At 50.5% G+C, this 22,759-nt stretch overlaps 9 protein-coding genes across 9 annotated transcripts; 4 read left to right on the top strand and 5 right to left on the bottom strand.

Annotated features, from left to right (window-relative positions):
• Nucleotides 1–3,134: 3,134 nt before the first annotated feature.
• Nucleotides 3,135–4,799, bottom strand: Triagg1_7792 (uncharacterized protein; the record flags this gene model as incomplete). The annotated part of the gene is made up of 1 exon (XM_062902566.1): nucleotides 3,135–4,799. The coding sequence occupies one exon, from the start codon at nucleotides 4,797–4,799 to the stop codon at nucleotides 3,135–3,137; it is 1,665 nt and encodes a 554-aa protein (XP_062753378.1).
• A 1,180-nt stretch (nucleotides 4,800–5,979) lies between these two features.
• On the bottom strand, nucleotides 5,980–7,519 carry Triagg1_7791 (uncharacterized protein; the record flags this gene model as incomplete). The annotated part of the gene is made up of 5 exons (XM_062902565.1): nucleotides 5,980–6,090; nucleotides 6,158–6,439; nucleotides 6,489–7,112; nucleotides 7,186–7,248; nucleotides 7,307–7,519. 5 exons carry the CDS (start codon nucleotides 7,517–7,519, stop codon nucleotides 5,980–5,982), a joined length of 1,293 nt encoding a protein of 430 aa, XP_062753377.1.
• A 1,638-nt stretch (nucleotides 7,520–9,157) lies between these two features.
• Triagg1_7790 (uncharacterized protein) lies at nucleotides 9,158–10,620 on the top strand (the record flags this gene model as incomplete). Its single annotated transcript, XM_062902564.1, has 5 exons — nucleotides 9,158–9,228; nucleotides 9,329–9,448; nucleotides 9,587–9,785; nucleotides 9,849–10,252; nucleotides 10,317–10,620. The coding sequence occupies 5 exons, from the start codon at nucleotides 9,158–9,160 to the stop codon at nucleotides 10,618–10,620; spliced, it is 1,098 nt and encodes a 365-aa protein (XP_062753376.1).
• Nucleotides 10,621–11,449: 829 nt separating this feature from the next.
• Triagg1_7789 (uncharacterized protein) lies at nucleotides 11,450–13,483 on the top strand (the record flags this gene model as incomplete). The annotated part of the gene is made up of 4 exons (XM_062902563.1): nucleotides 11,450–11,614; nucleotides 11,670–11,688; nucleotides 11,775–12,124; nucleotides 12,197–13,483. The coding sequence occupies 4 exons, from the start codon at nucleotides 11,450–11,452 to the stop codon at nucleotides 13,481–13,483; spliced, it is 1,821 nt and encodes a 606-aa protein (XP_062753375.1).
• Nucleotides 13,484–13,675: 192 nt separating this feature from the next.
• Triagg1_7788 (uncharacterized protein) lies at nucleotides 13,676–14,235 on the bottom strand (the record flags this gene model as incomplete). The annotated part of the gene is made up of 2 exons (XM_062902562.1): nucleotides 13,676–14,140; nucleotides 14,212–14,235. 2 exons carry the CDS (start codon nucleotides 14,233–14,235, stop codon nucleotides 13,676–13,678), a joined length of 489 nt encoding a protein of 162 aa, XP_062753374.1.
• A 403-nt stretch (nucleotides 14,236–14,638) lies between these two features.
• Triagg1_7787 (uncharacterized protein) lies at nucleotides 14,639–15,478 on the top strand (the record flags this gene model as incomplete). Its single annotated transcript, XM_062902560.1, has 2 exons — nucleotides 14,639–14,972; nucleotides 15,114–15,478. The coding sequence occupies 2 exons, from the start codon at nucleotides 14,639–14,641 to the stop codon at nucleotides 15,476–15,478; spliced, it is 699 nt and encodes a 232-aa protein (XP_062753373.1).
• A 377-nt stretch (nucleotides 15,479–15,855) lies between these two features.
• On the top strand, nucleotides 15,856–16,816 carry Triagg1_7786 (uncharacterized protein; the record flags this gene model as incomplete). Its single annotated transcript, XM_062902559.1, has 3 exons — nucleotides 15,856–16,153; nucleotides 16,233–16,693; nucleotides 16,754–16,816. 3 exons carry the CDS (start codon nucleotides 15,856–15,858, stop codon nucleotides 16,814–16,816), a joined length of 822 nt encoding a protein of 273 aa, XP_062753372.1.
• A 308-nt stretch (nucleotides 16,817–17,124) lies between these two features.
• On the bottom strand, nucleotides 17,125–18,426 carry Triagg1_7785 (uncharacterized protein; the record flags this gene model as incomplete). Its single annotated transcript, XM_062902558.1, has 2 exons — nucleotides 17,125–17,298; nucleotides 17,365–18,426. The coding sequence occupies 2 exons, from the start codon at nucleotides 18,424–18,426 to the stop codon at nucleotides 17,125–17,127; spliced, it is 1,236 nt and encodes a 411-aa protein (XP_062753371.1).
• Nucleotides 18,427–21,025: 2,599 nt separating this feature from the next.
• On the bottom strand, nucleotides 21,026–22,624 carry Triagg1_7784 (uncharacterized protein; the record flags this gene model as incomplete). The annotated part of the gene is made up of 4 exons (XM_062902557.1): nucleotides 21,026–21,388; nucleotides 21,455–22,232; nucleotides 22,322–22,439; nucleotides 22,510–22,624. 4 exons carry the CDS (start codon nucleotides 22,622–22,624, stop codon nucleotides 21,026–21,028), a joined length of 1,374 nt encoding a protein of 457 aa, XP_062753370.1.
• Between the last annotated feature and the right edge of the window lie 135 nt (nucleotides 22,625–22,759).

Here is a 22,759-nt window from a genome sequence, read left to right as displayed (position 1 = left end):
GCTAGAGGAAATATTCCTTATTTTATATTACTAAGCTAGCTAAAGCCTGGCTTAGTTATCTATCCTAGCCAGCACTAACCACCGGTTATAAACCTAATCAAGGATCCCTATTAAACTAGTTATTTTTTAAAGTAATTTAGAAAACTAAGTATTTAACTAGCTTAATATACTAATAATATATTAACTTTATTTTTAGTTTTTTACTTATATAAAAGCTTTTTTTTACTTTAAAGATTTACTAATTTTAATATTAAATTAACTTTATTAAATTTAATAATTCTTTATTACCTTTATATAAAATATATTAGTAAATTATAAATTAATATTTTTATATATTTATACTTTAGTATAATAATATTTTATAAATTAAATAAGTATTAAGTTTAAAAATATAAAAGTTAAATTAATTATAAAATAAGTATAAGCTTTAGTATATTAAATTTATAATATATTAATAATATATTACTAATATATTAGTAAAAATTAAATAACTTATATTATCCTAAGGCTTTTTTTACTACTTAATAAGTAGGTTTTATATATATATAATATAACTAATACTTTTATTACTTATTTTTAATTAATTTAAAATTAAAAAAGTATAATATAATTTTTTTACTAAAATAGTTATTTTTTAAAGGTTTAAATAGTATAATTAAGTTAGTAATAATAAAAATAAAATAAGTTTATTATTAATAATAATTAAATTAAATATTTATAAAATATTAGTAATATATTAATAATATATTATTATATTATTTACTTACTTTTTTATTAATTTTATTAAACTTCTATAGTAAATAAAGTATAATAATTTTATTACTTTTTTAGTTAATTATAGCCTTTATACTAGGATATATTTATAGTTAATTATTAAATAATATAAGGGAAGATAAAGAATTTATTATAAATAAAAAAAAAAAAGGCAATATATTATTAATATATTATTAATATATTAAAAATATAAGTTTTTTAATAAGTTAGAAAATATTAAAAATATTAAAAAAAATAAAAAAAGATAAGCTAATAGTAGCCCTACCTTAAATATTACATAGACTAATTAAACTCTTATAACCTTATATTAGGTAAGGTCCTCTGTAAACGCGTTAAAAGTGGGCCTACTGTTAGGTCAGGTACGCGACCTTATGTCAGGTGAGGTATACCCTCCGGTCGACGATCTTGCACAAAGTAGGCATCTGTGATCCTCAACGCTACCAGCAAGTGCTTCATTCTTCAGACTACCTAACCTCTCCTCATATGTCGCCGTCGCTTAAGGCATCGACATGTAAACCAGCTCTCTGATTTGCTTCCACCGATTAGTGTCGACCAAATGGATACTCTTTCAACAGGGGAACCCAAAGACGAACCCACAGGCGAATCCACAGCGCGAATTTGGCGGGTATTGTCGACCAAAGCGGTCAACCGTCGCCCCCAAAATCTTTTACGAGATCTGTAGTAAACGACAGGGTCTGATACATTTTGGTTCGGCGCCGTCCAGACTGCCGAGTTCCTAACCCATGCAAGCCGCTCGACCGGCGCAGGTGCGAAAGTCTGGCCATCAATCTGTTACTTCAGGGGGAGGTTAAATGGCGATCAGTTGGTTCTGTGACATTCCAATCGGGCTGCAACATAGCCGACCGTCCAAACTTGGAAAGTTCCAGTTCAATGCGTTTGTTGGTTCTCGCGTTGCATTGTGGTGATATTAAATCTCACCAAACCCGAATAGCTGGGAAGATGACCCCGGCAGAGGCGAGCAAACTCTCCAGTAAGGATTCGGTTGCAATGCACAGACAGATCCTTCGCGCAGCATTAAGATTCTTTTATTTATCCTTGCCAATAGGAAGCGTTCCGCACGCATCTGGTGGTGTGTTGCTGTGTGTGCGTCTGTGTGTGCAACTGAATCAAGAGAAAAAAATGATTCAATTCCAGCTCTGTAGTCATACGACATCGCCACTTTACACTTGTGACTGCTTCTCCTCTTCCGCAAGAAATTCAGGCCCTGAAATCTTTTTTTTTTCTTCTTCTCTTCTTCTTCTTCTTTCTAAATCTACGCAAAAGAGGAGACGCCGTTACCTGAAATTATGGGGATCAAAGTCATTCTCCTCCAATAAGCAGTCCATGGCCAGCGACTAGGAACTGCTCGGGCAATTTTCAACTCCGGTCATGCTCTTGGGACGCCATGACTACGTTCCTTCTGACCCTTGAACCGGGGAATCGGCGGGAAGAGGTACCAATTACCAGGGCTTCAGTTTGCCCTGATCTCCTGGGCTCAACGGCGCGGAATCTTCCGTGTTTACCCAAGGCTGAGAAATTTCCTCAAACGCGGAAGATTTGCTCCTTGCTGCTTGGGATGACATCTCATGGTCTTGTCCTTGACCTGCTCCCCCCAGGTAGAAGCGTCGGGCTAGTTCGCCGGCTGGATAGCCTGGGGGGCGGAGTTAATTCGTCTTCGGCCGCCGCCATGCCGTGAGCGGGCTAGTTATAACCGAGGATGTTAGTTCTGAAGCATTCGTAAAGGAAGTCTTGGACGAAAGGAGAGTCGTTTGCGAGACAACTCATGCACCGAATGGGGGTTGAAGATTGATGCTAGCAAGTGGTGGTCTGTAAACCATGGCTTGAAAGGTCCGGGTATACCTAGTAACATTGTCTCGTAACGACGGTGCTTCGATACGTTCTGACCAGACAAGACGGCAGATATCATGGCCGTTGTACAAGCTACCGTAGATGCTTGAAGCATACTCTTTAACGCGTAAGCAAAAGCTTACAAACTAATTGGTGATCAATAATGGCAGGGTAGGAATAACCTCGAATCGCTCACCCCTGAGCATCACGACCACGGGATGAATACGTAATTTCTCCGTGTGTGGTGACCGATGATGGCAATTGCCGAAAGAAGTGTTTATTGTGATTCACTTACGGGACATGCACCTGCGTGATTGTCAACAGGATTCTCTTGCTCCAGAAGAGACTATATGCTGGGAAGTATTGACATTGGAGCAAGTCTCGATCGGTTACGAAGAGCAGCTTTCAATTGCTTCAGTAAAAAGCCCATATACACATTTCTTGCAATTCTATTGCTAACGTGTCTGTATATACAGATCGACTTATTGATCCCTCACGCCCAGATCAAGACTCTACTCAGATGCCCTATATACTTGCTTTCCTTCAAACCATGTCTCCTTGACGACGCCCCGTATCAAACTCTCAGGCTCTAGCTCAACATCACAAACAACGAAATCTGCCTTGAGACCTTTCTTCAAAATTCCAGTCCATTCATCCGCAAATGTCGAATACGCCGACCCATGCGTCGCCGCCACGACAGCCTGGCAAACTGTGAGGGCAAACTCCGGGTTCACAACAGTCTCCAAGTCAGGCTCGCGGTACGATCTCCTCGTCGTCGCCACATACATGTTTGGGATGGGAAAATGAGGGGCCGTGGGCGCGTCAGAGCCGAGAGCTAAGGGTGCGCCTCCATCTGCAAACTCGCGGTAGGCAAAAGCCCTCTTGCATCGGTGATCTCCGATGAGTCTCGGCCAGGCTCGTAGGATGGCAGGATCCGAATGCACTGGCTGAATAGACGCCGTGATGCCCAGCTTTCCTAGACGCACGGCATCTTCCGCATTGGACAGCTCGATGTGCTCAATGCGAGGACGCCTCGAGCGGTCCGTGTTCTTCTCCAAAACATCAATCGCCATGCGAATCGTCCTGTTGCCAATGGCATGCAGCGCAACCTGAAGCCCTGCAGCATGAGCCTTGGACACAATGGTGTTTAGAAACTCCTCTGGCCAGATAGGATCGGGAGTTATTCCCGTCGAATACGGGTCCGTCAGTGAAGCCGTGCAGGCATCAATGATTCCATCACAGATGACCTTGACGCCGACAATGCGACAGTCGGGTGTATTGCGAGAGTTGTATTGTCCAGCCAGTTCAATGGCGCGTTCAAGCTGAGGAATCACACCCTCGAGAGAATCGCTGGGTTTCATGAGCCAATACGCAGCAATTCGCATGCCTCCGAGGCCTTCTTCATTCCGCAGCGCAATCAGAGGCTCCCAGATAGTCTCGTCCATAGCCATGTCGACCATTCCGGTATATCCAACAGAGTTGAAAGCCTTGATAGCCGCCTTGATGGACTCTTTCCGCTGTTTGATAGACGCGACCCTAGCTGTAAAGGGCCAGATGTATTCGAACACGGCGCTCTCGTTGAAGACGCCGTTGAGTTTGCCGTTCTTTCCTCGCTGAAAAGTTCCACCCACAGGATCTGGAGCGTCATCCGGAATATTCATAACACGGAGAACCTCCTCGAGCCCTGCCGTGTTGCACCATGTTGAATGCAAGTCTTTGGTATCAACGAAGATGGGCCTAGGATCCAAGTCGTCCAGTAGAGTCGAGTCGACGCCGTCAGGAGTCATAGAGTGCATCCAGCCACGGCAAAAGATACGAGGCACATCCGGATGAGTTTCGGCATATCGCTTGATCTCAGCCCGAATATCCTCCAAGCTCTTGCAGGCCTCCAAGCCAACTTTGACGAGAGACTGTCCAAGCAGCAGAAGATGCAGGTGACCATCGATGAATCCAGGAAGCACGGTCTGACTGCCGAGATCTTTGACCGTCGCGCCGGCAGCTTTAGCAGCTTCTACCTCCGCGTCTGCTTCAGAGCCAACATACTGAATGATGCCGTCTCGTATGATCATACACTCCGCAAAGGAAGGGCCAGCGTCCGCCGCATCAGTCTCCGGAGACTGGTACACCTTGCCGTTGAGCAACACGACGAAATCTCGAGAAGCGTGTAGTTCGCCCATTTTCCAGACCTGAGGCCAACGCAAAGAAGCATGCAAAGACGTTGTAGTCAACTTGTGCGTCTGCATCGGCCGATCCTGGAATGTCACTCATAGCAAAACTCCCGTATGGAGAACGTGGGGAAGCGATTAGAGCCGAAGCCGGATCTGATAACTGCGACCCGAGCCTCCGTTTAAAGCCGAATGGCTCAGGCGTAAAAAAATTGTTAAAGCACCACTTGGCATTGGAACACTGGGGCCATGGACGGCGAAAGTGATTGACTGTGGCGGTTTGATGGGTTTTGACTGGCTGTTTGTCTGAACTCGACACATATGATTCAACGAGCACATATAACATGGCCGCCTCGGCTGCGAGTCAGTACATGTATATACCAATTTACCTCTGAAAACAAGCCATTGATGTATTATTGTCCTCTTCGTATGTTTCGCTAGGTCGTTGGAATAACCAATTTGGGATTTCTTGAAGGATCATGTCTTTATGCACAGTCTCCACAATCTGCCGTTCCATCTGGTCTGAAGTAACGTTGATGGAATCGCAATGATAGCTTCCGCACATGCGGGCGCACAGAGTTCTCGTGTTTCACATGTTCGCAGATCAAGGGCAATAAATAGATTGAGTATTTTGCCAGATCCGGCCCTATTATTCGAAATTAAATGGCCTGAATCGTTGTGCGGGCCCTTCAGATGAATCCCGTCGTCAGATTACCCGGGAGGTTGGTGAATCATGAGAGCGGCAATCCATCACCCGTGTCTCTACTATAAAGCTAGTTGGTAGTGATAGCATCAGATATAAGAGAGATGTAGCTATAGTGGTAGGTAGAAGGACGAGACACTTAGTTGGTAGCATACTCCTACCTACTACTCGGAGTTGAGTTCGTACTAAGGCATCTCATACTATCTCCTCTACATTCCTTTACGATAGTTGACTTTTATACCCATGTATTCTCTGGGGAGTCGAATAGCCAATCTAGGGTACTCAATGGCCACTCCCTGAGTTACAAAGTGATTACACCCATCTCTTCGATACCGCAACATTGATAAGCAACCGAATTTACATTGCAAAAGGTTGTATCATTTGAATCATTTCCTATCTCGCTAAAACGGCAGCCAGCTCACGTATATAGACACTTCTACCTTGGAAACGCTAATATCTAAACCCGTAATATCCTCATATATAAGCACGTTAGTGTGGGACATTGGATGGGATTTCTGGCCAAGGGGTTCGGGTAGCAGAGATAATATAATCTCCCAGAATACGCGTCCTAAATCCAGCCTCGCAATACTGGAAGTAGTACTAAAATAATAGAAGTCAGCAACTGAATAATTCAGAAAAGAAACATGCAACAATAAAGTTCACATACCACCCACGTTCGCCGATAGGCTTCAATCATCAAATCTGTGGCATCAGGATTCTTGGACACATAGTCTTGTCTGATGGTGTCCCAATTCTCGTCAAAGTTCTCTTTCCAACACTGCAGGGTGCGAATGTAATGAGGACCAATGCTCTGAACAGTCTCTACTTCCAGGGCACCACCGGAGCCATTGTGTATTGATGTCATGAGCTGGTTTATGGTTGGCAGGTATCCTCCTGGGAAGATGTAGCGCTCCAGAAAGCAGTCAACCGTGTCGCCAGTGGTAGAGAACTATCCGAGTCAGTATTATAACCCGACAAACGATGAGATATAGACTAACCGAGTTAATTCTGGTAATGCCTTGGACGACCATTCTTCCACCTTTTGGTTTTAAAAGGGCAGAAATCTGTTGAAAATACTGGTTCATATACTTGTCTCCCACGTGCTCCAACATTTCAATGGAGATGATGCGGTCATATCCGCCCTCTGGTACGGGAGCCTTGCGGTAGTCACACAGCAGAATAGTAATCTTGTCTTCAAAGCCTGCAGCCTTGATCCTCTCCTCTGCAAGTGCCTTTTGCTCTTTGGAAAGTGTGAGTCCAGTTACTCGGCATCCAGTCTGCCGGACTGCTGTGATGGCCAAGTTACCCCAACCACATCCGATGTCGAGGATGTGGTCAGTGGAAGATATTTCGGCTTTGTCGAGGATGGTCTGTATTTTCCGATGCTGAGCGGACTCTAGCGATTCGCCCTTTTCTCCTGACCAGATGGCAGAACTGTAGTTCATATCGGGAGAGAGAAAGTTGGCAAAGTGATCGTTGGAAGTATCGTAGTGAAACGACGCATTTTTGAGAGCGGTTGTGTTGTCATTGGTCGGGATGAGATAGTGTGCCGCGCGTGGTATAAGTGTATATAGGAGGTTACCAGCTGAGGCGCCAAGAGCGTCTTTGTTTTTGACATAGAGCTGCAGAGAATGATGTATGAGTTTTCAAGTGTTTCTTTTCGTTATGGAATGCGTAATTGGAAGATGGACTCACTGAAAATAGTTCGACAAGGTTATCGCACTCTACATCTTGGACAAGGTATGACTCTGACAGCCCCTGCGAAGATGTCAGTATTTGCTTCGATGGCGGTGAGCTATCGTCTATGCATTCCTACCAGGTCGAACGCTTGACATAGTCGAACGAAAACTTGAGGGTTCTTGATGATAACGACAACGTCTGGATCTGATTCAGAGCTGCTCCCAAATGAGGCGCTTTCGTTGTTGTCGCTGGCGTATTTCGTGTTGATTGTCAACCGTCCTCGATGGATACGCTTCAAAGCCTGGTAGACCAAGCTTCGAGCTGTTGATTGAACCCACGTCTCTGCCATTTTCAGATATGATACTACCAAATTTCTGTCTTTATGGCATGGAAAGACTTTTGTAGAGACAAGGAGCCCATTAAATACTCTATCCCCAAGGGTACGAGAGCTCGCGCCATATTATGGCCCCCATATCTCAACTCTTCTGAGGCTCCACCAGCGATGGCCTCAAAGTTAGGCTTCGAAGCAAGGGGTTACACCAGCCTTGCTGCTTGAAGACTAATTCGGGCCATTTGCATGCATTCGATGATGCACTCGGTGACCCCTGCTATCGTGACTGCTGGTCGTGGTTGGCCTCTGAGTTGAATTATCGCGAGCACGGCAGCGTGGAAAGGACAGAGTTTGGACTATTCAGCTGCATTCAGTTGCCGAATGAGGAAGTAGGTGTGGGATTTGGCCATAGGTTTTCGTCCTTATCATGCATCTTGTTCTGCAACTAGCCAAGCTCAGCTCACCACGGTTTGGCTGTCGATGCCCAGCAACAGAGTGTCCTTGGCTAGATCTGCAAAGTGATAATGGATCGAGCATTCCAGGTAGTATTAGCCAGATGGGTCCATATGCAAGGTGAGGAATTGCTACAGGATCTGGCTCAGCTGCTCCCACGGCGGCTGTGCTAGCCCGAATAAGATGTCGGTGCTGCGTCTTGTCGTTCATTGGTGGTTACACTGTACGTAAAAGTTGTGCGAATTGCATCCTTCCTTATCTCGATTACTAAATATGAAGTAAGAGGAGTTGGCTGGCAAGCAGACGTCTTTGTAGAGTAGGTGAGTGGCTACTGAGTCTCTTGATGGACACATTCACCGATTCGCGACTATGAATAGCGGTCATCGTGCCGCAGCTAGACGTTAGACTAGACCCCGAAGGTGCTATTAAAGAAGTGGACATTTGAAGTAGTGAAGTTTGCGGAGCACTCGTATGGAATCAACAACTCGGAATCTCGGATACGGGTATGGAAACACCAAGCCGGGCATCGTCAACTCCGATCATGGATTTATCGATTTGTTTATAATTGGGTGTGCAACACAAGGCGAAACCCCTCTCTCATACCGTTCTAGACTCACCCAGACGTTGCATCGCCCCCATCAGGCATCCGATCCCATTCTCCAAAAATGCAACCACAGCTGTGTAATAGATACACCAACTTGACGGCTTTCACTACGCAAGAAAGATGTCACCATCAGCCGGCGCCATCTCGCTCATCTCTATTCAATCAGACACATCGAAAATGCGAAGCCACACGGAAAGTCTCCAGCCACGGCCAGATCTGGGGTCACAGCAACACCGGCCTACATGGGGTCCAAACAGCCCCGATATAATGCACACACTATGCAGAAATTGCCCCGTTCCCCAGCCATCTCCAATACCCGTAATGCAGACACAAACCCTGCAAGTCCCCTCAGAAAAAGCAAATAATGCACACATAAACCACGCCACACGAAGGGAGAAGCTTGGCTCGTGTATCGCCCAATAACCGCTGAGGCGCCTCATTGAACCGAGGCTCCCTTCCCTTATCCGCACATCCCCCAACCGTGCCGGCCCATCTGATTCGATACTGGGCGGAGCGAGCGGCATCAACAACTGGGAACCTTCTATCGCCAATTCCTGTTCCTTTGGCCGTCGAGAAGCATCGCCAGGCGAATCGTCGGCATGCACCAGAACAACAACCAACGCGTCAGCACGGCACCAGGCGCAGCGGGCGACGCAATTGTCATCGTCGGGTGAGACTCCGCCGTCCCCTCGAGGCTCTCACAGCCCTTCTTTTCTGCTGTATCTTGTATGAGTAACTGGCTCACTGTGTTGTGTTTTCATTGTTTCTAGCGCGGGCATCATCGGCCTGGACGTTGCTCTCGTGCTGGCTGAGCGGGGGCTGGGACCCTTCATCACCATCATCGCAGAGCATCTGCCCGGAGATACGTCTGCAAGCTATACGTCGCCTTGGTGAGTGGCTGCCCTTGTTTGCTTTGAGTTGTTGTCCCGCATGATGCTGCCTATATGTGTTTAGCATGTATCCAGACACATGCACACGGGAACATGTACACGAGCTCACGTTTGACTGACCTGACTGGGCACCTGTAGGGCTGGATGCAACTTTTCCGGCATCTCAGGCACTGATGCAAATGCTCTCAAATGGGACCGCCTGGGTTACGCTCATCTCATCAAGCTCGCCTCTGAGCACGGGGATGAGGCGTATATCCGCCGAACAGACTCGATAGAGTACTGGGATGAGCACGTGCCCCACGACAAGATCAAGGCCATTTCCGAATATCTTGAAGACGTAAGTTGTTGTCTTTTTATCCATTTTACATCTCTCTCGGCAGCTCCGCTCATCCAGCTGCAGTTTCAAGAGATTCCAAGCCACGAGCTTCCCGCCGGCGTCAGATTCGGCATCTCCTTTACCACCCTGACTCTCAACGCCCCCAAGCACATTGAGTATCTCTTCCACAGGCTGAGGGACCAATATGGCGTCCACTTTGTGAGGCAGAGGTTTCCAACCATTCAAGCCGCATACTCCAGTCCAACCACGAGGGTTGTCATCAACTGCACCGGCCTCTCAGCAAAGACGCTGCCTGGGGTGGAGGACGCCAAGTGTTACCCGACTAGAGGCCAGATTGTCCTTGTAAAGGCACCGCGCGTGAAGCGAAACATTATGCGCCATGGGAGGGACTATGAGACGTATGTGATTCCGCGACCTGGCACGGATGGCCATGTCATTCTGGGGGGATACATGCAAAAGGGCTCGAGGTAAGTTGATCTCATTTTACTGTGCTAAACTACAATCAGATTGATCATCCTAACACGATTGCAGTGACGGATCGACGTATTCTTACGAGACAGAGTCCATCGTCAACCGCTGCCTCAAGCTATGCCCCGAGCTGCAGCCGTTTGAGATGATTGCCTCGTTTGCGGGCCTACGACCATCCCGCGAAGGCGGCGCACGCATTGAGAGAGAAGAGATTGTCGTTGACGGCAAGAAGAAAGTTCTTGTGCACAACTACGGCGCTGGAGGCACTGGGTATCAAGCTGGATATGGCATGGCATTGGAAGCGGTTGGCACTGTGGACGATGTACTGCGAGATTTAGAGCGGGCGAGTCGACGATCGCGGCTGTGAGAGTTGTATGAGACGGCCGGTTGTTGTATACTTTTGTTTATTTGTTTATTTGTTTGCTTTTTTGTGGATTTGGGTTGTATGTGGTTTTCCGTTCATCTCAGTATCAAGGTGTAAATCGAGAACGGGTACATGGATCGGGGTCAAAGTCGATGTTTTGCGACACCAATTCGTGCGGCTTCTCCCGTCTGTGACTTGATTGCTGTTGTACTTGTAAGTCAGGGCATGATTCGATGGGTTATACACACGGTGTACAATCAAGCATGAAGTGTCTCCTAATGTTATATGTAATATATTGAGGTATATATAAGGTATTGTGTATATCACCGTTATATACAACGTCTAGACTCACCAGTCGCTCCAACTTTCACCCGAAACACTTGTAAACTCGCAGCCTCTTGCACAACGGCGCCCTCTCGGAAATAACTCGCCTCCTCCATCCCTTGCCCTTTTCAGACTCTCCGTTCAGACCCATAGTATTATCATCTTAGCGGGCGGAGCGAATCGAACCGTTCAGAGTCCTGTTTATCTTTCCCCGCGCTCCGGTTGCACAACGAACCCCTCCATGATGCTATTTGCGGGCGATTGATAGGATGGCGAGACCGCAGCGAATTAAGCCGAGCCCGGATAGACGAGGCTGATGCAAGGAATCTTTGTTCCTTGCAGGGGCTTGACTGAACTCTACAGATAATTTCTCCGTGAGTCTTTGTTATTCGCAAAGCTGGCTTCCCCATACGCGTACACGTTCACTCGTGCCTCTCCTCCAACGACGCTTTTACACAAGCCGCGCAGAGACAAACAACAGCGTATTTGGACCAAAATCACCGCCGCAATGCCTCTCGAAAGCTCCTCCGTGTTCGAGGATCCCACCTATGACATGTTCAAATTTCCCTCGCGCCGAAGCGTCGTCCACAGCACTGAGGGAATTGTCGCATGCTCACAGCCTCTCGCAGCGAAATGCGGCCTCGAAATACTGCGCGCAGGAGGAAACGCCGCTGTGAGTGAGGTGCAATTCATTTCTATTGACCATTTACTAACGGCTATGATGGTAGGATGCCGCCGTAGCAGTTGGTGCGTACATCTTTACTTACTGCATGCGGTTTGCGATTTCTCATTTACACATGCGCTCAGCTAACTTTGCTCGTCAATCTACATAGCTGCCGGTCTCAACATGACCGAGCCCTGCTCAACAGGCATCGGAGGCGACATGTTCATCCTCTACTGGGATGCCTCCAAGCAGCAAGTGTTTGCCATGAACGGCTCCGGCCGCTCAGGCGCAAACTGCACCCTCGAGCAGATCCGAAGCGACCTCAAGATCGAGGACGGCGTCACGGGGCAGATTCCCATGGCGAGCGTCCATGCGGTGACGGTTCCTGGAGCTGCAGCCGGATGGGCCGACACGGTCGAGCGGTTTGGCAGCGGAAATCTGGATCTGAGCCAGATCCTGAACCCGGCGATCCAGCTGGGCGAAAGGGGATTCCCCGTGTCAGAAGTCACTGGATACTACGTACGTTTCCGAAGGCCATTCAGTTAGAGTATTGCATTGTATGTGTTCTGACTGAAGAGTTGTCACAAAAAGTGGACAAGTGCAGAGCATCTTATTCGAAAGGCCTCTCCAAACTACGCAGAGATGCTCAAGGTCGATCCCAGCCAAGCAGACGGCGTCAGAGCCCCTCGGCCAGGCGAAATCATGAAGAACCCCAACCTGGCCAGGACATTCCGCACCCTGGCCGAAGAAGGAAAGCAAGGCTTCTACACGGGAAGAATAGCCCAAGAGCTCGTCAAGGTCGTCCAGGATCTAGGCGGCCGCTTGACTCTGGATGATCTAAAGCACCACCTCGAGCAGGGCAGCGAGCCCGTCGACCCCATTTCCCTCAAATTCCGCGGCCAGGGCCTCACCAGCCGGGCGTCCGACGAGGGCATCGAGCTGTGGGAGCACCCTCCCAACGGCCAGGGAATCATTGCCCTGATGGCCCTGGGCATCATCCAGGAGCTCGAGAAGCAGGGCGAGATCCCCACGTTCAAGCCCGAGGACTTCAACACCACGCCGTACCTCCACGCCATCATCGAGGCCCTCCGCCTGTCCTTTTCCGACGGCAACTGGTACATTGCCGACCCCAACGTCACTCCCGTGCCCATCGAGGGCCTCCTTTCTGAAAAGTACCTCTTCCAGCGAGCCTCTCTCTTCAACTCCTCCCGCGCCCTGGACCTCGTCGAGCACGGCGAGCCAAACTACTCCTCGCCCGCCCTCCAGAGCAGCGACACCGTCTACTTCACCGTCTCTGACTCGCAAGGAAACGCCGCCTCCTTCATCAACTCCAACTACGGCGGCTTCGGCACCTGCATCATCCCCAAGGGCTGCGGCTTCACCCTCCAGAACCGAGGCGCGGGCTTCTCTCTCGACGCCGAGCACCCCAACAAGCTGGAGCCTCGCAAGCGCCCTTACCACACCATCATCCCCGCCATGGCCACCAACATCAAGGACGGCTCGCTTCACTCCTCTTTCGGCGTCATGGGCGGCTTCATGCAGCCTCAGGGCCACGTGCAAGTCCTCCTCGGCCAGGTCGTCGGAAAGTTGAACCCCCAGCAGGCACTCGATGCGCCCCGGATATGCGTCGGCGCGGGATTCCCAGAGCACGGTAAGCCGGTCGACTGGACGGTGAACGTGGAGGAGTCGATGAACCCCGAAGTGATTGAGGGCTTGAGGCAGCTGGGCCACAACGTGGTTGTTGTTGGCGGTGGGCCGAAGAGAGGCCTGTTTGGACGAGGCCAGATCATTCGATACACGCTTGATCCTGTCGACAAGACGCCCATCTGGTCGGCAGGCAGTGACATGAGAGCAGATGGAGCAGCATACCCATTGTAAAGCAAGCAGGATGTAGACAGAAAATAGAGGACGGATAACGCCAACCCCCGTTGAAACTGCAACATACAAAGTGTCGTGTGTCATTGCATCATGTGTAATTTACTAGGCCTTCTTTCATACAAACGCCATCCATCGTATATCGTACACTTGTTTTCGTATATCGACCGTCTCTTTTCTTTTGCACTCCTTCTTCTACTCCTTCTTCTCCCCCTCCTCTCCCTCGACCAAGACCTTGTTCTCCTCAAACAGCTTCTGCAAATCGCCGTTCTGGTGCATGGACACCAGAATGTCGCACCCGCCCACAAACTGCTTGTCGACGTACAGCTGCGGAATGGTCGGCCAGTCCGAGTACTCCTTGATGCCCGCCCGCAGCTCCGGGTCCTCGAGCACGTTGAAGGCGGCGAACTTTTCGGGGCTGACGCCCTGGATGCCGAGGATCTGGATGACGGCGCGCGAGAAGCCGCACTGGGGCGTCTCGGGCGTGCCCTTCATGAAGAGCACGACGGGCGCCGAGGCGATGGCCTTGTCGATGGCGGTGCGCGTCGTGTCGGAGAGCAGACGGATCTGAAAGGGCGTCAGAGGGGCGGCGGGCGCGCGAAAGGCCGACAGGGGAGCTCGAGCTGCTGCTGCTGGGCGGGCAGCTTGCCGCAGGAAGCGCTGTAGCAGCGCATCAATGTCAGCAGACTGCTTTCATATGGATATCATGAATGGATTGAAAGGAAACTTACAGGGGCGAGTGATCGTGAGAACATGACTGTGAATGTGACTTGCTTGCAAATGACAACGTAAAACCTCCAGTCTGGGCCGAGAAGAAAAAAAAGTGAGCCGGTGATGGCTTGAGCCGAATTTCTGGAGGGGTGATGCAATTGCTGGGGCTGACCAATCACCGATCAGGTAATCCGCAGATCGGCTCGGTGACAAATCTCACCACTTAAACTCGCATGCCAGTGTTAATGCAGCTCTGAGCCGTTTGTTTGTTTGTTGCCACAAGGAGAGAGAGAGATTGCGGCTCTTTATTGAGAATTCTCGCATAGTTTTGGAAGAAGATATTCTGTCGACTGTCGCAAGCTAAACAACTCATTGCAGAGGCATCTCACCTACCTCTCTCTCTACATCTCACCTCTCCCTCAGTTTGTCCATCTTGAAGCATTCACCATGTCCAATAACCCGGCGCAAGAGGTTACACAAGCTCGCAGCGATGGCAAAGTGCACCTCCTTCTCGCTGCATCCGGATCTGTAGCGACCATCAAGATCCCCAACATCATCAAGGGCCTGTCACGGCATCCCAACTTGTCCATCCGGCTCGTGCTCACCAGCTCTGCGGCTCAGTTCCTCCAAGGCCAGGCGGAAGAGCAGCCAAGCCTCGCAGACATTGGCAACTATCCCAATGTCGACGCGATATACACGGATGAGTCTGAATGGGTGCAGCCGTGGACTCGAGGGGCTCCGATTCTGCACATTGAGCTCAGAAAATGCAAGTCACTCAACAGTTTCTCACATTGCGAATCAAGCTGCTAACCGTTTGATGTTTCCTCTACACAGGGGCTGATCTACTAGGCATGTTGCTTCCCGGCCATCTACCTCATATAAAGATGCCGCAAGACATATACTAACAATGATGCACCTCCAGTCGTCGCTCCGCTCAGCGCAAACACTCTCGCCAAGATGATCCACGGCATCAGCGACTCTCTGCTATCCTCCACCATCCTAGCCTGGGACACAGATGGTTTCGTAGACGGGAGGAAGAAGAAGATTCTCGTCGCCACAGCCATGAACACGGCCATGTTTCGAAACCCCATCACGCAGCGCAACCTGAAGCTGCTCAACGAGCTCATGGGCGGCGCCGATGGATGGGTCGAAGAGCTGCAGACCATCTCAAAGGGGCTTGCCTGTGGCGATGTTGGTCAGGGAGCGATGGCGACGTGGGAGACGATTGTGGCCGCGATCGAGGACAAGCTTGGATTGGCAGCAAAAGAGAGTCGAGATGAAGAATAAGGAGGGGCAACCGAATCATTCGAGAGGCTCAAGGAATTCTTGCCTCTATATTGACCATCTCTGCTTCGCCATGGACATCTCGCAGCGAATGATTTCTCCGAGCAGCAAAAGAGTTGCAGTTTGTGCTGCCGCTGTCTGTATGGTGTTGACTGAAGGATCAAAAATATCTGCCATCGGTACATGCACTTTGTACCAGCGAGTCTGCCTGAGGGTTGACCCTGGGAGTTCCTTCCTTCCCAGCATACCTGGCCCTCGCTTCTTTGCAATTCACTTTTTCCACCATCGCACAATTCTTTTTTTCTATTTCTTTTCTTTTGTTCATCTCATCATAACTCTTCTATTCCGTCCTTCCAACTGCTACCACAATTTTCCCAGTCATGGCGCATCCCAACAAATCGTCTCTCCTGAACCGCCTCTTCCCCCAAGAGGAACCTCCAGCCAGCCAAGTTCTCTCCGGAGAAGATCTTTCGTCGTCGACACTCTTCGCCCACATAAGCAGTCCCGGGCTTTTCTCTGCCTCCAAAGCCCCGTACTTCTCGTCCTCGTCTCGAGAAGAGCAGCTTCGTCCAAACGATTTGTTTCGCGCGTGTTTCGCCAATTTCAGCAATGATTCGGCAAAAAGCAAGGCGCACGAGGAGAAAGCTGCCACGGGAGATGCATTGGAGCACTTGAGAGGTATGTCATCAGTTCATTAGCTCCACGCTTGGAAGCTTTGAGTCTCTCTATTTCGTCAACTAAGCGTGTCCATTCACAGAGGCTTTTGCCCAAGAGGGCGTGGAGTTGTACACTTCGGTCGTCAGCAAACTAGCCGAAGCTCGACAGGAGATGGCCTCTCAAATATCCGACTTTGCCACCATGTCGTCCACTATGGCAGCGGACATGGATGAGTTGTATGCAAACTTGTCATATCCACTTTCGACAACCCTCTGCCACTCAAAGAATTTCCCTCGAGCCACCATTGAGGTCCATCTGGCAAACGTCAAAGAGGACCTCATAAAGGCCGAAAGAGAGTTGCAAGGATTAGAGCGGGAATGGCAAGAGAATGTCCAGTCGGAACGGAAATTACGCCAGGAGCTGCTCAACCTGGAAGGGAATCCAGCACAGAGCAGAGAACATGGCTACAACGACGAGGATGATCTCAAAAAGGCTGGCTTCAAGCAAGAGATTGAACGGCTGCTTTCGGAGACTGCTCAAGAACTGGAGGAAATAGAGGAGGTCAGTAGCTTCGGACTCCAGAGCGTTTCAAGAACCCACAATCACTAACTCATACCACAGGGGTATAAGGAGGGTATCCAAGCTCTCACAATGAGAATGATGCAAGCCATGCGGGCTGATTAATCCTCATTTGTCAATCATTGGCAACTGAGCAAATATTGTCTATTTTTCTCATGGAGCTACACCTGTATGTATCTATTTCCCCCAGTCGGCGCTTCAAATCACCCCGCCGCTTTGCTGCCCCTTTTGTTGGGACTACAGCAATGTCGCTACATGCTCCCATTCGCCATTGAACGCCGGTCCCCCTATACATGAAACAAAAGAAACACGGTCCTAGATTTTCCGTGCGAAACAAATAATAGTAGAAATTGTCGAATCAAAAATTCATGCTCGTCAACGTCATCGCTTCTCCTTGTCGTCGTCGTCGATGTTTACTCCTTCTCAGGGATCACGACACCCCACTTGTGGTTGACGTTTCCATACATAATGTCACCGATCCAATTCTTGAGCTTGGAGGTGTAGACGTTGGGCTGGTTCTTGGGGCCCATGGGGATGCTGATGTCCTTGCCGCGGTGGTGGATGGCCGAGATGGGGCACACAAAGTACTAAAATAACAAGTCAGCTTCAGTTTGTCTACACTCTTGTGGTGGGATTATAGAATCAGCACTTACGGCAGTTCCAGCAGCAAAGGACTCAATCAGGCGTCCCTCGGCGTCAGCCTCAATGACCTCGTCAATGGTGTACTTGCGCTCAGTAATCTCCAGCTCGTCACTCAGGCGCTCGCGAGCCAACTCCAGGATGCTTCGGCGAGTCACTCCGTCCAGGATCAGCTTGTCGTCCAGAGGAGCAGTGATGAGCTCCTTCTTGCCGTCCTTGCGCTTCCAGAGAACGAAGAAGTTGCTGGCGCCGGCCTCGGTACACTCGTTGTCCTTGCCATACAGCCACAGGATCTGGTGGTAGCCGCGGCTACGGGCCTCGGCGGTGGCAGCCAGACTAGGGCCGTAGTTGGCACCGACCTTGGCATAACCAAAGCCGCCGACCCAAGCGCGGACCATGTCCTCGGGGGAGGTGTGCAGGCGCATGCCACCGGGGGGGCTGTCGAGCTTGGGCATGTAGGTGACGATGATGTACAGCATGGCCTCGCGAGGAGCCTGGACACCGAGCTGGGACTGGGTTCCGATCAGAGTGGGACGGATGTACAGGTAGCGGCCGGGCTGGTCGCGGGGCAGCCAGCGGGGACCGTCGACGGACAGCAGGGCAATGATGAGCTTCTGCAGCTCGGCGGGCTCAAACAGAGGCAGGGAGATGCGGCCGGCAGACAGGTGCATACGGGCACAGTTGCAGTCGGGACGGAAGACGCGCAGCTTTCCGTCGTAACCGCGGAAGGCCTTGAGGCCCTCGAAGCACTCGGTGGCATAGTGGAGGACCGAAGCAGTGGGCATGAGGCTCAGGGGACCGTAGGGCTTGAGCTCGGGAGTGGCCCAGCCCTCGGAAGCATTCCAGTTAACGGTGACCATGTGGTCGGTGCAGATGGTGGTGGTAAGGGAGTTGGCAGTGTCATCATCCAGCACGGGCTGAGGGTTCTTGGTGTAGGTGTAGGTGAGCTTGGAGGCGTCGAGGGGAGCAGGAGAGGAGCCATTGCTGGGCTTGACGGGCTGAGTGGCCTCCTTGACCTGGATGTTGGCGGCGGTCAGGTCGACGTCCTGGGTTGGGATAGTAGCAGAGGGAGCCATTGTGATGGATGAGGATGTTGGAGATGTGAGAGGATAATGGTTGGAGTCCTTTTCGGTAAAGAAAAGAAGAAGAAGAAGAAGAAGAAGAGAAGAAGAAGAGAAGAAGAAGAAGAGAAGAAGAAGAAGTTGAGGTGGAAGATTAAAAGTTTAGAAGGGAGGCCCGGGAGTTAAGAGGACACTCGGCAAGACAAGGCTCCGATGGCGGGTCAAACGTTCGAATGGAGAATGACTCAAAAGAGGAACAAAAAAAAAATTGGCGGCTCTATGTACTATCTGACGCCAAAGTTGGAGACGATAGGAGGCGATTGGAGAGAAGATACTCCACGTTTGGTTCGTGACTGGGTCTTTGTCTGGCTGGCTCAATTTGGGGTTTCCAAGAGATTTGGTTACGTCTCTGGCAGTGAAGAAGCTTCTTTAAGAAGAGTGAGAATCTTAGATGAGCCGTACGGAGTAGTGCGTCAATATTACGAAGATGAAAAGGGCAGATTCATAGGTAGGTATACAAAGAGATTTGTCTCAGATGTACTTGTCTCACCCCCAAGTCAAAGAGGGCCAACAGAACGGGCTGTTTAAAATAGGAAAAAAAAGGTTCTTATCCCGCCGGGGGACCACAAAAAAAAACGCGGCGGACGAACTCCAGCAGGGAAGTACCTCGACGTTGGACAGCGGCTACTCAAGGAGCGACTCGGCACACGGCGTAGAGTGGGGTCACTCTTGGGTCGCTCCCATGTCACTCGCACAGCACAAGCAGCGGCGCTAGAAGAAATGGAACCGAGGGAGGCAAACGGCAGCGCGATAGGGAGTTTACTAGGGCCGGAGAGAAAAAAAAAAAGAGAAGGAAAAAAAATTGATTTTCATCTAGGCGTCTAGTTAGTAGCGGAGCTGGGGAGCTGGATTCGGCTGTTGGAGGCTCTGACACTTGCAGCTTACTATTTGGTCGGGTGCTATTACTGATGCGTTGCTCTTTCATCGGGCTACTAATATATGGATGCTGTGCTACAGCACCTCGGGCGCTATAAGCAGGAGGAGTGTTGCACTGAGGCTGTCCCGCCCAAAGTACAGTAAGCCAGCCAACACCGCAGTAAACCAAGACGCCAGCCAGCCCAACGGAAATAAAACAAACAAAAAAAAGAGATACAAACACGGACCGCTGAAAAAGTGCTGGGGAAAAAGGGATGGCGGATTCGGTTGGCTGGGCAAAGGAGGGCAGGTGACCAGTTCGGCGGCCGAAGCTTGTTTGTTTCGCAACAGCAGCTTAACCGTGTCTGCCCGCGCCCTGTGCCGAGCCCGGTGAAGCCCTTTGTAGTGTATCGTCCCGTTGGCTATTGGTTTTGTCGCCGATTTCGTACGTAATTTTAAAAATTACAGGTAGATTTTACGGATGGTTGGAATTGCTTACGGTGCCTTCAATTGATGCCAATGGCAGCGTATTGCTGACCGATTGCAATACGCACCGGTTGAAACAATCACAATCCCTCAGCACAGACGAGTACGCAAACCCGTCAGAGCGGAGACCAGCCGCCGATACCGAAGGGTCCGACTCCACGTTCCGGCGTGCGGAAATGCTCCGCCCCGCTTTCGCGGCCCATCCAGAAGAGGGAGCTTTGGAAGGCAGCGATTTTGACTGTAATCTCAGCATCGAGGTACTCGTGCATACATTGTGCAAGACGGATAATCTATCAAACACAACAGACAGAGATACGAATCTCTCCGATCCGAGAAGCCCGGTTTGTCTTTTTTTTTTTTGACAAGAATGCGGGGGAAAGGGCGCGCCTGTCTCGAAAGTCGCATTGCATTATCATGATCATTATCAATGGAGAAAGGGAAAAAGAAGAAACGTTCCAATTACCAGATCCAGATCGATTGCGTAACACAACAACAACATCCCATGACACTTCCTACTACTAATTGCTTTCTCAGCAATACGAGTACGCTCCCTCCTTGCTGTTGTTGTTTTTTTCCTCCTCTTATCAGCAGCTCCGATCCGGCAGCGCATTAAACGTTGCGTCCAATCCCTCAATTCCCCACCAAAGCCAAGCGGAATTTGTCTGCCGCCCCTGGAGGGCCCAGTTGCGCCGTCGATAGCCGTCGCCCTTGGCCAGCCAGTTACGCAACCTCCCTTGTGTTGGTACGACAATTAGGTTGGCTATGAGATCATCCATCGCATCGAACACAACGAGCACGGCATGTCATCGTACGCACGGGGCGAAAGGGCATAAGCACGGCGGTCGGAAGCCATGGCGATGCAAAGGCCAACCACGAAACAGGTATCAAGCGCCATCCGTTCGTTCCATCTGCTTCAGCTTTCCCCCTTACTGTACTCGGTACTTCGCATCGAAGCTCCCCCAGCTGGTTCTCTGTGTTACCCCAATTCGACGAGCTGTACTCCGCATGTAGTAAGAAAAACAACAGTTCATGATGCAAACTCAACTCTATTAGGCCAGGTACTTTTATCTTCTCTGTGTGTCCTCTACTTTTGGGTCTCTCCGCGGCCTGTTGAAGACTCTGTCTGTCAGTTATCCAAAAACTCCAAAAACCAGCAAATATCACATCCCATCGCCTGCTTTCGTGCTTCAGGCAAAGAAAAACATGGCTCCTCTCAGCTTGACATGACGCCCCTCGCCGCCTCCTTTTTGCGCTGCTCCTCCTCCATCAGCTCTCGAGCCCTCGCCGCCGCTTCCACCTCGGCCTTGACGCCCTTGGCCCGCTGTCGCGCCTCGTACATGTCGCGACTCTTCATGATTCGCTGCACAATCTCTCCCGCGTTGACGTGCGAAAAGGTGTGCTCGCCAATCTGTCGATAGATGCCCATCTCCTTTGGCGCCGTGTACGGATCATAAGTCAGGGGCATAAACGCCGTCGGACCGTGGTAGACCGCGTCGGGGATGCCTCCCCACGGCATATCGGTGAGATAGCTCTTGGTCGGCGTAAACGGAGCTCCGAACACGGCGGCGTTGATATACTACAACAAAGGCGTCGGTGCTTAGTGCCGGCTGCAGGAGTGATGATGATGGAGCCAAAGGCTTACCTTGCATTGGAGAACGCAGAGTCCGCGCTCGTAAATGTTCATGATGGGGTAGTTTACCCCCTTCCACTCGTTGATGACTCTGTCCTCGTGAACTCCCGCCACCACGTATGCCGGGCCGTAGTCCTTTCCGCCGTTGACGCTCTTCCTCTTCTCCGTAGCCTCTTCGGAGAACCAGCCCGCCTCCCGCGCAAGCTTGTCTTCCTCTTCCAACACCTTGCACAGAAAGGCAATGTGGCCGCTGGAGAAGAGGTCGAAGCCGCCGTCGACGTAGACCACACGCTGGCCAGGTTTCGGCTCGGCTCCTTTGAGGAAGCTCTCGTAGGATCCACGATCTCCCTCGCTGGAACCCAGCTTTTCTGGCGTCTCTGAATTCCAGAACCAGACATCGACGCCGGGGTTCTTGGCTGATTCGTCCGTCGCGTACAGCTTGACTCTATCGAGCATCGCCTCGGCCTGGGCTTTGCGCTCCTCCGCGGTGCCCATGCCTTCCTGTCCAGCCAGCGTCTTCTTTAGCGATTTGATGAAATGCGTCTTAGTGCACAGCAGCATGCGGCCAACGAGATCGGTGGTGGAGATGCCGGGCGATCGCTTGACGACCTTGAAGCGCCCAGCCTCCTTGACAAAGCGGTAACAGTCGTTTCCATCGCTGTCCGAGGTGATGTCGTCGCCGTGGACAACGTATCGACAGCCGTAGTGCGAGATGTAGGGGAGCTGCGTCACGTAGGGGGCGTATCCGACCGACTTGGTAACCCAGCGACAGGCATCTGTGGCGGCGAGACTGTTTTCGCGCTCTGCTAGTCAGCCATTGCACTTCTCTTTTGGCACTTCTCTTTTGGCGCTTCTTCTTCCCTCATCACATAAACATACCGCTCCTCAAGGTTCATGACCGTCGGGCCTTTGTTGGCAAGGATGGCTTCGTCGGAGTGGACGCCGACGTATAGCTCGTCGCCAAGCTGTCTGGCCTGGACCATTGCGCCGGCGTGGCCTGACAGCGACGCCCAAACTCATTAGCAAGATGCTCCCGTGGGTCAATTGGAAGCTAGCGGTGGTCTTACCATGGTGGAAGAAGTCCCAGCAGCCGTCTACCCAGATGCGACCATCGAGGAGCTCAGGCGCGGGCTCGCCCTGAGGCTGCTCGAGATCGTCCTGGTTCAAGCTGGAGGCGCTCATGTTGCGACAGGCGGAACGTGGGGGGTGGGTTTGAGAATCTGGTAGGGGGTCGGGCGCTGAGCTAATGCAAACCGAGATTGCGCAGTTGTTTGTTCCAGCCGAAGAGACGTCGATTCGATATCAAATGTCGCTGGC

This window comes from Trichoderma aggressivum (genome assembly GCF_033847375.1).
Source record: "Trichoderma aggressivum f. europaeum strain CBS 100526 chromosome Unknown scaffold_035, whole genome shotgun sequence".
NCBI lineage: Eukaryota > Fungi > Ascomycota > Sordariomycetes > Hypocreales > Hypocreaceae > Trichoderma > Trichoderma aggressivum.
This window is presented reverse-complemented; position numbering and strand designations above follow the sequence as displayed.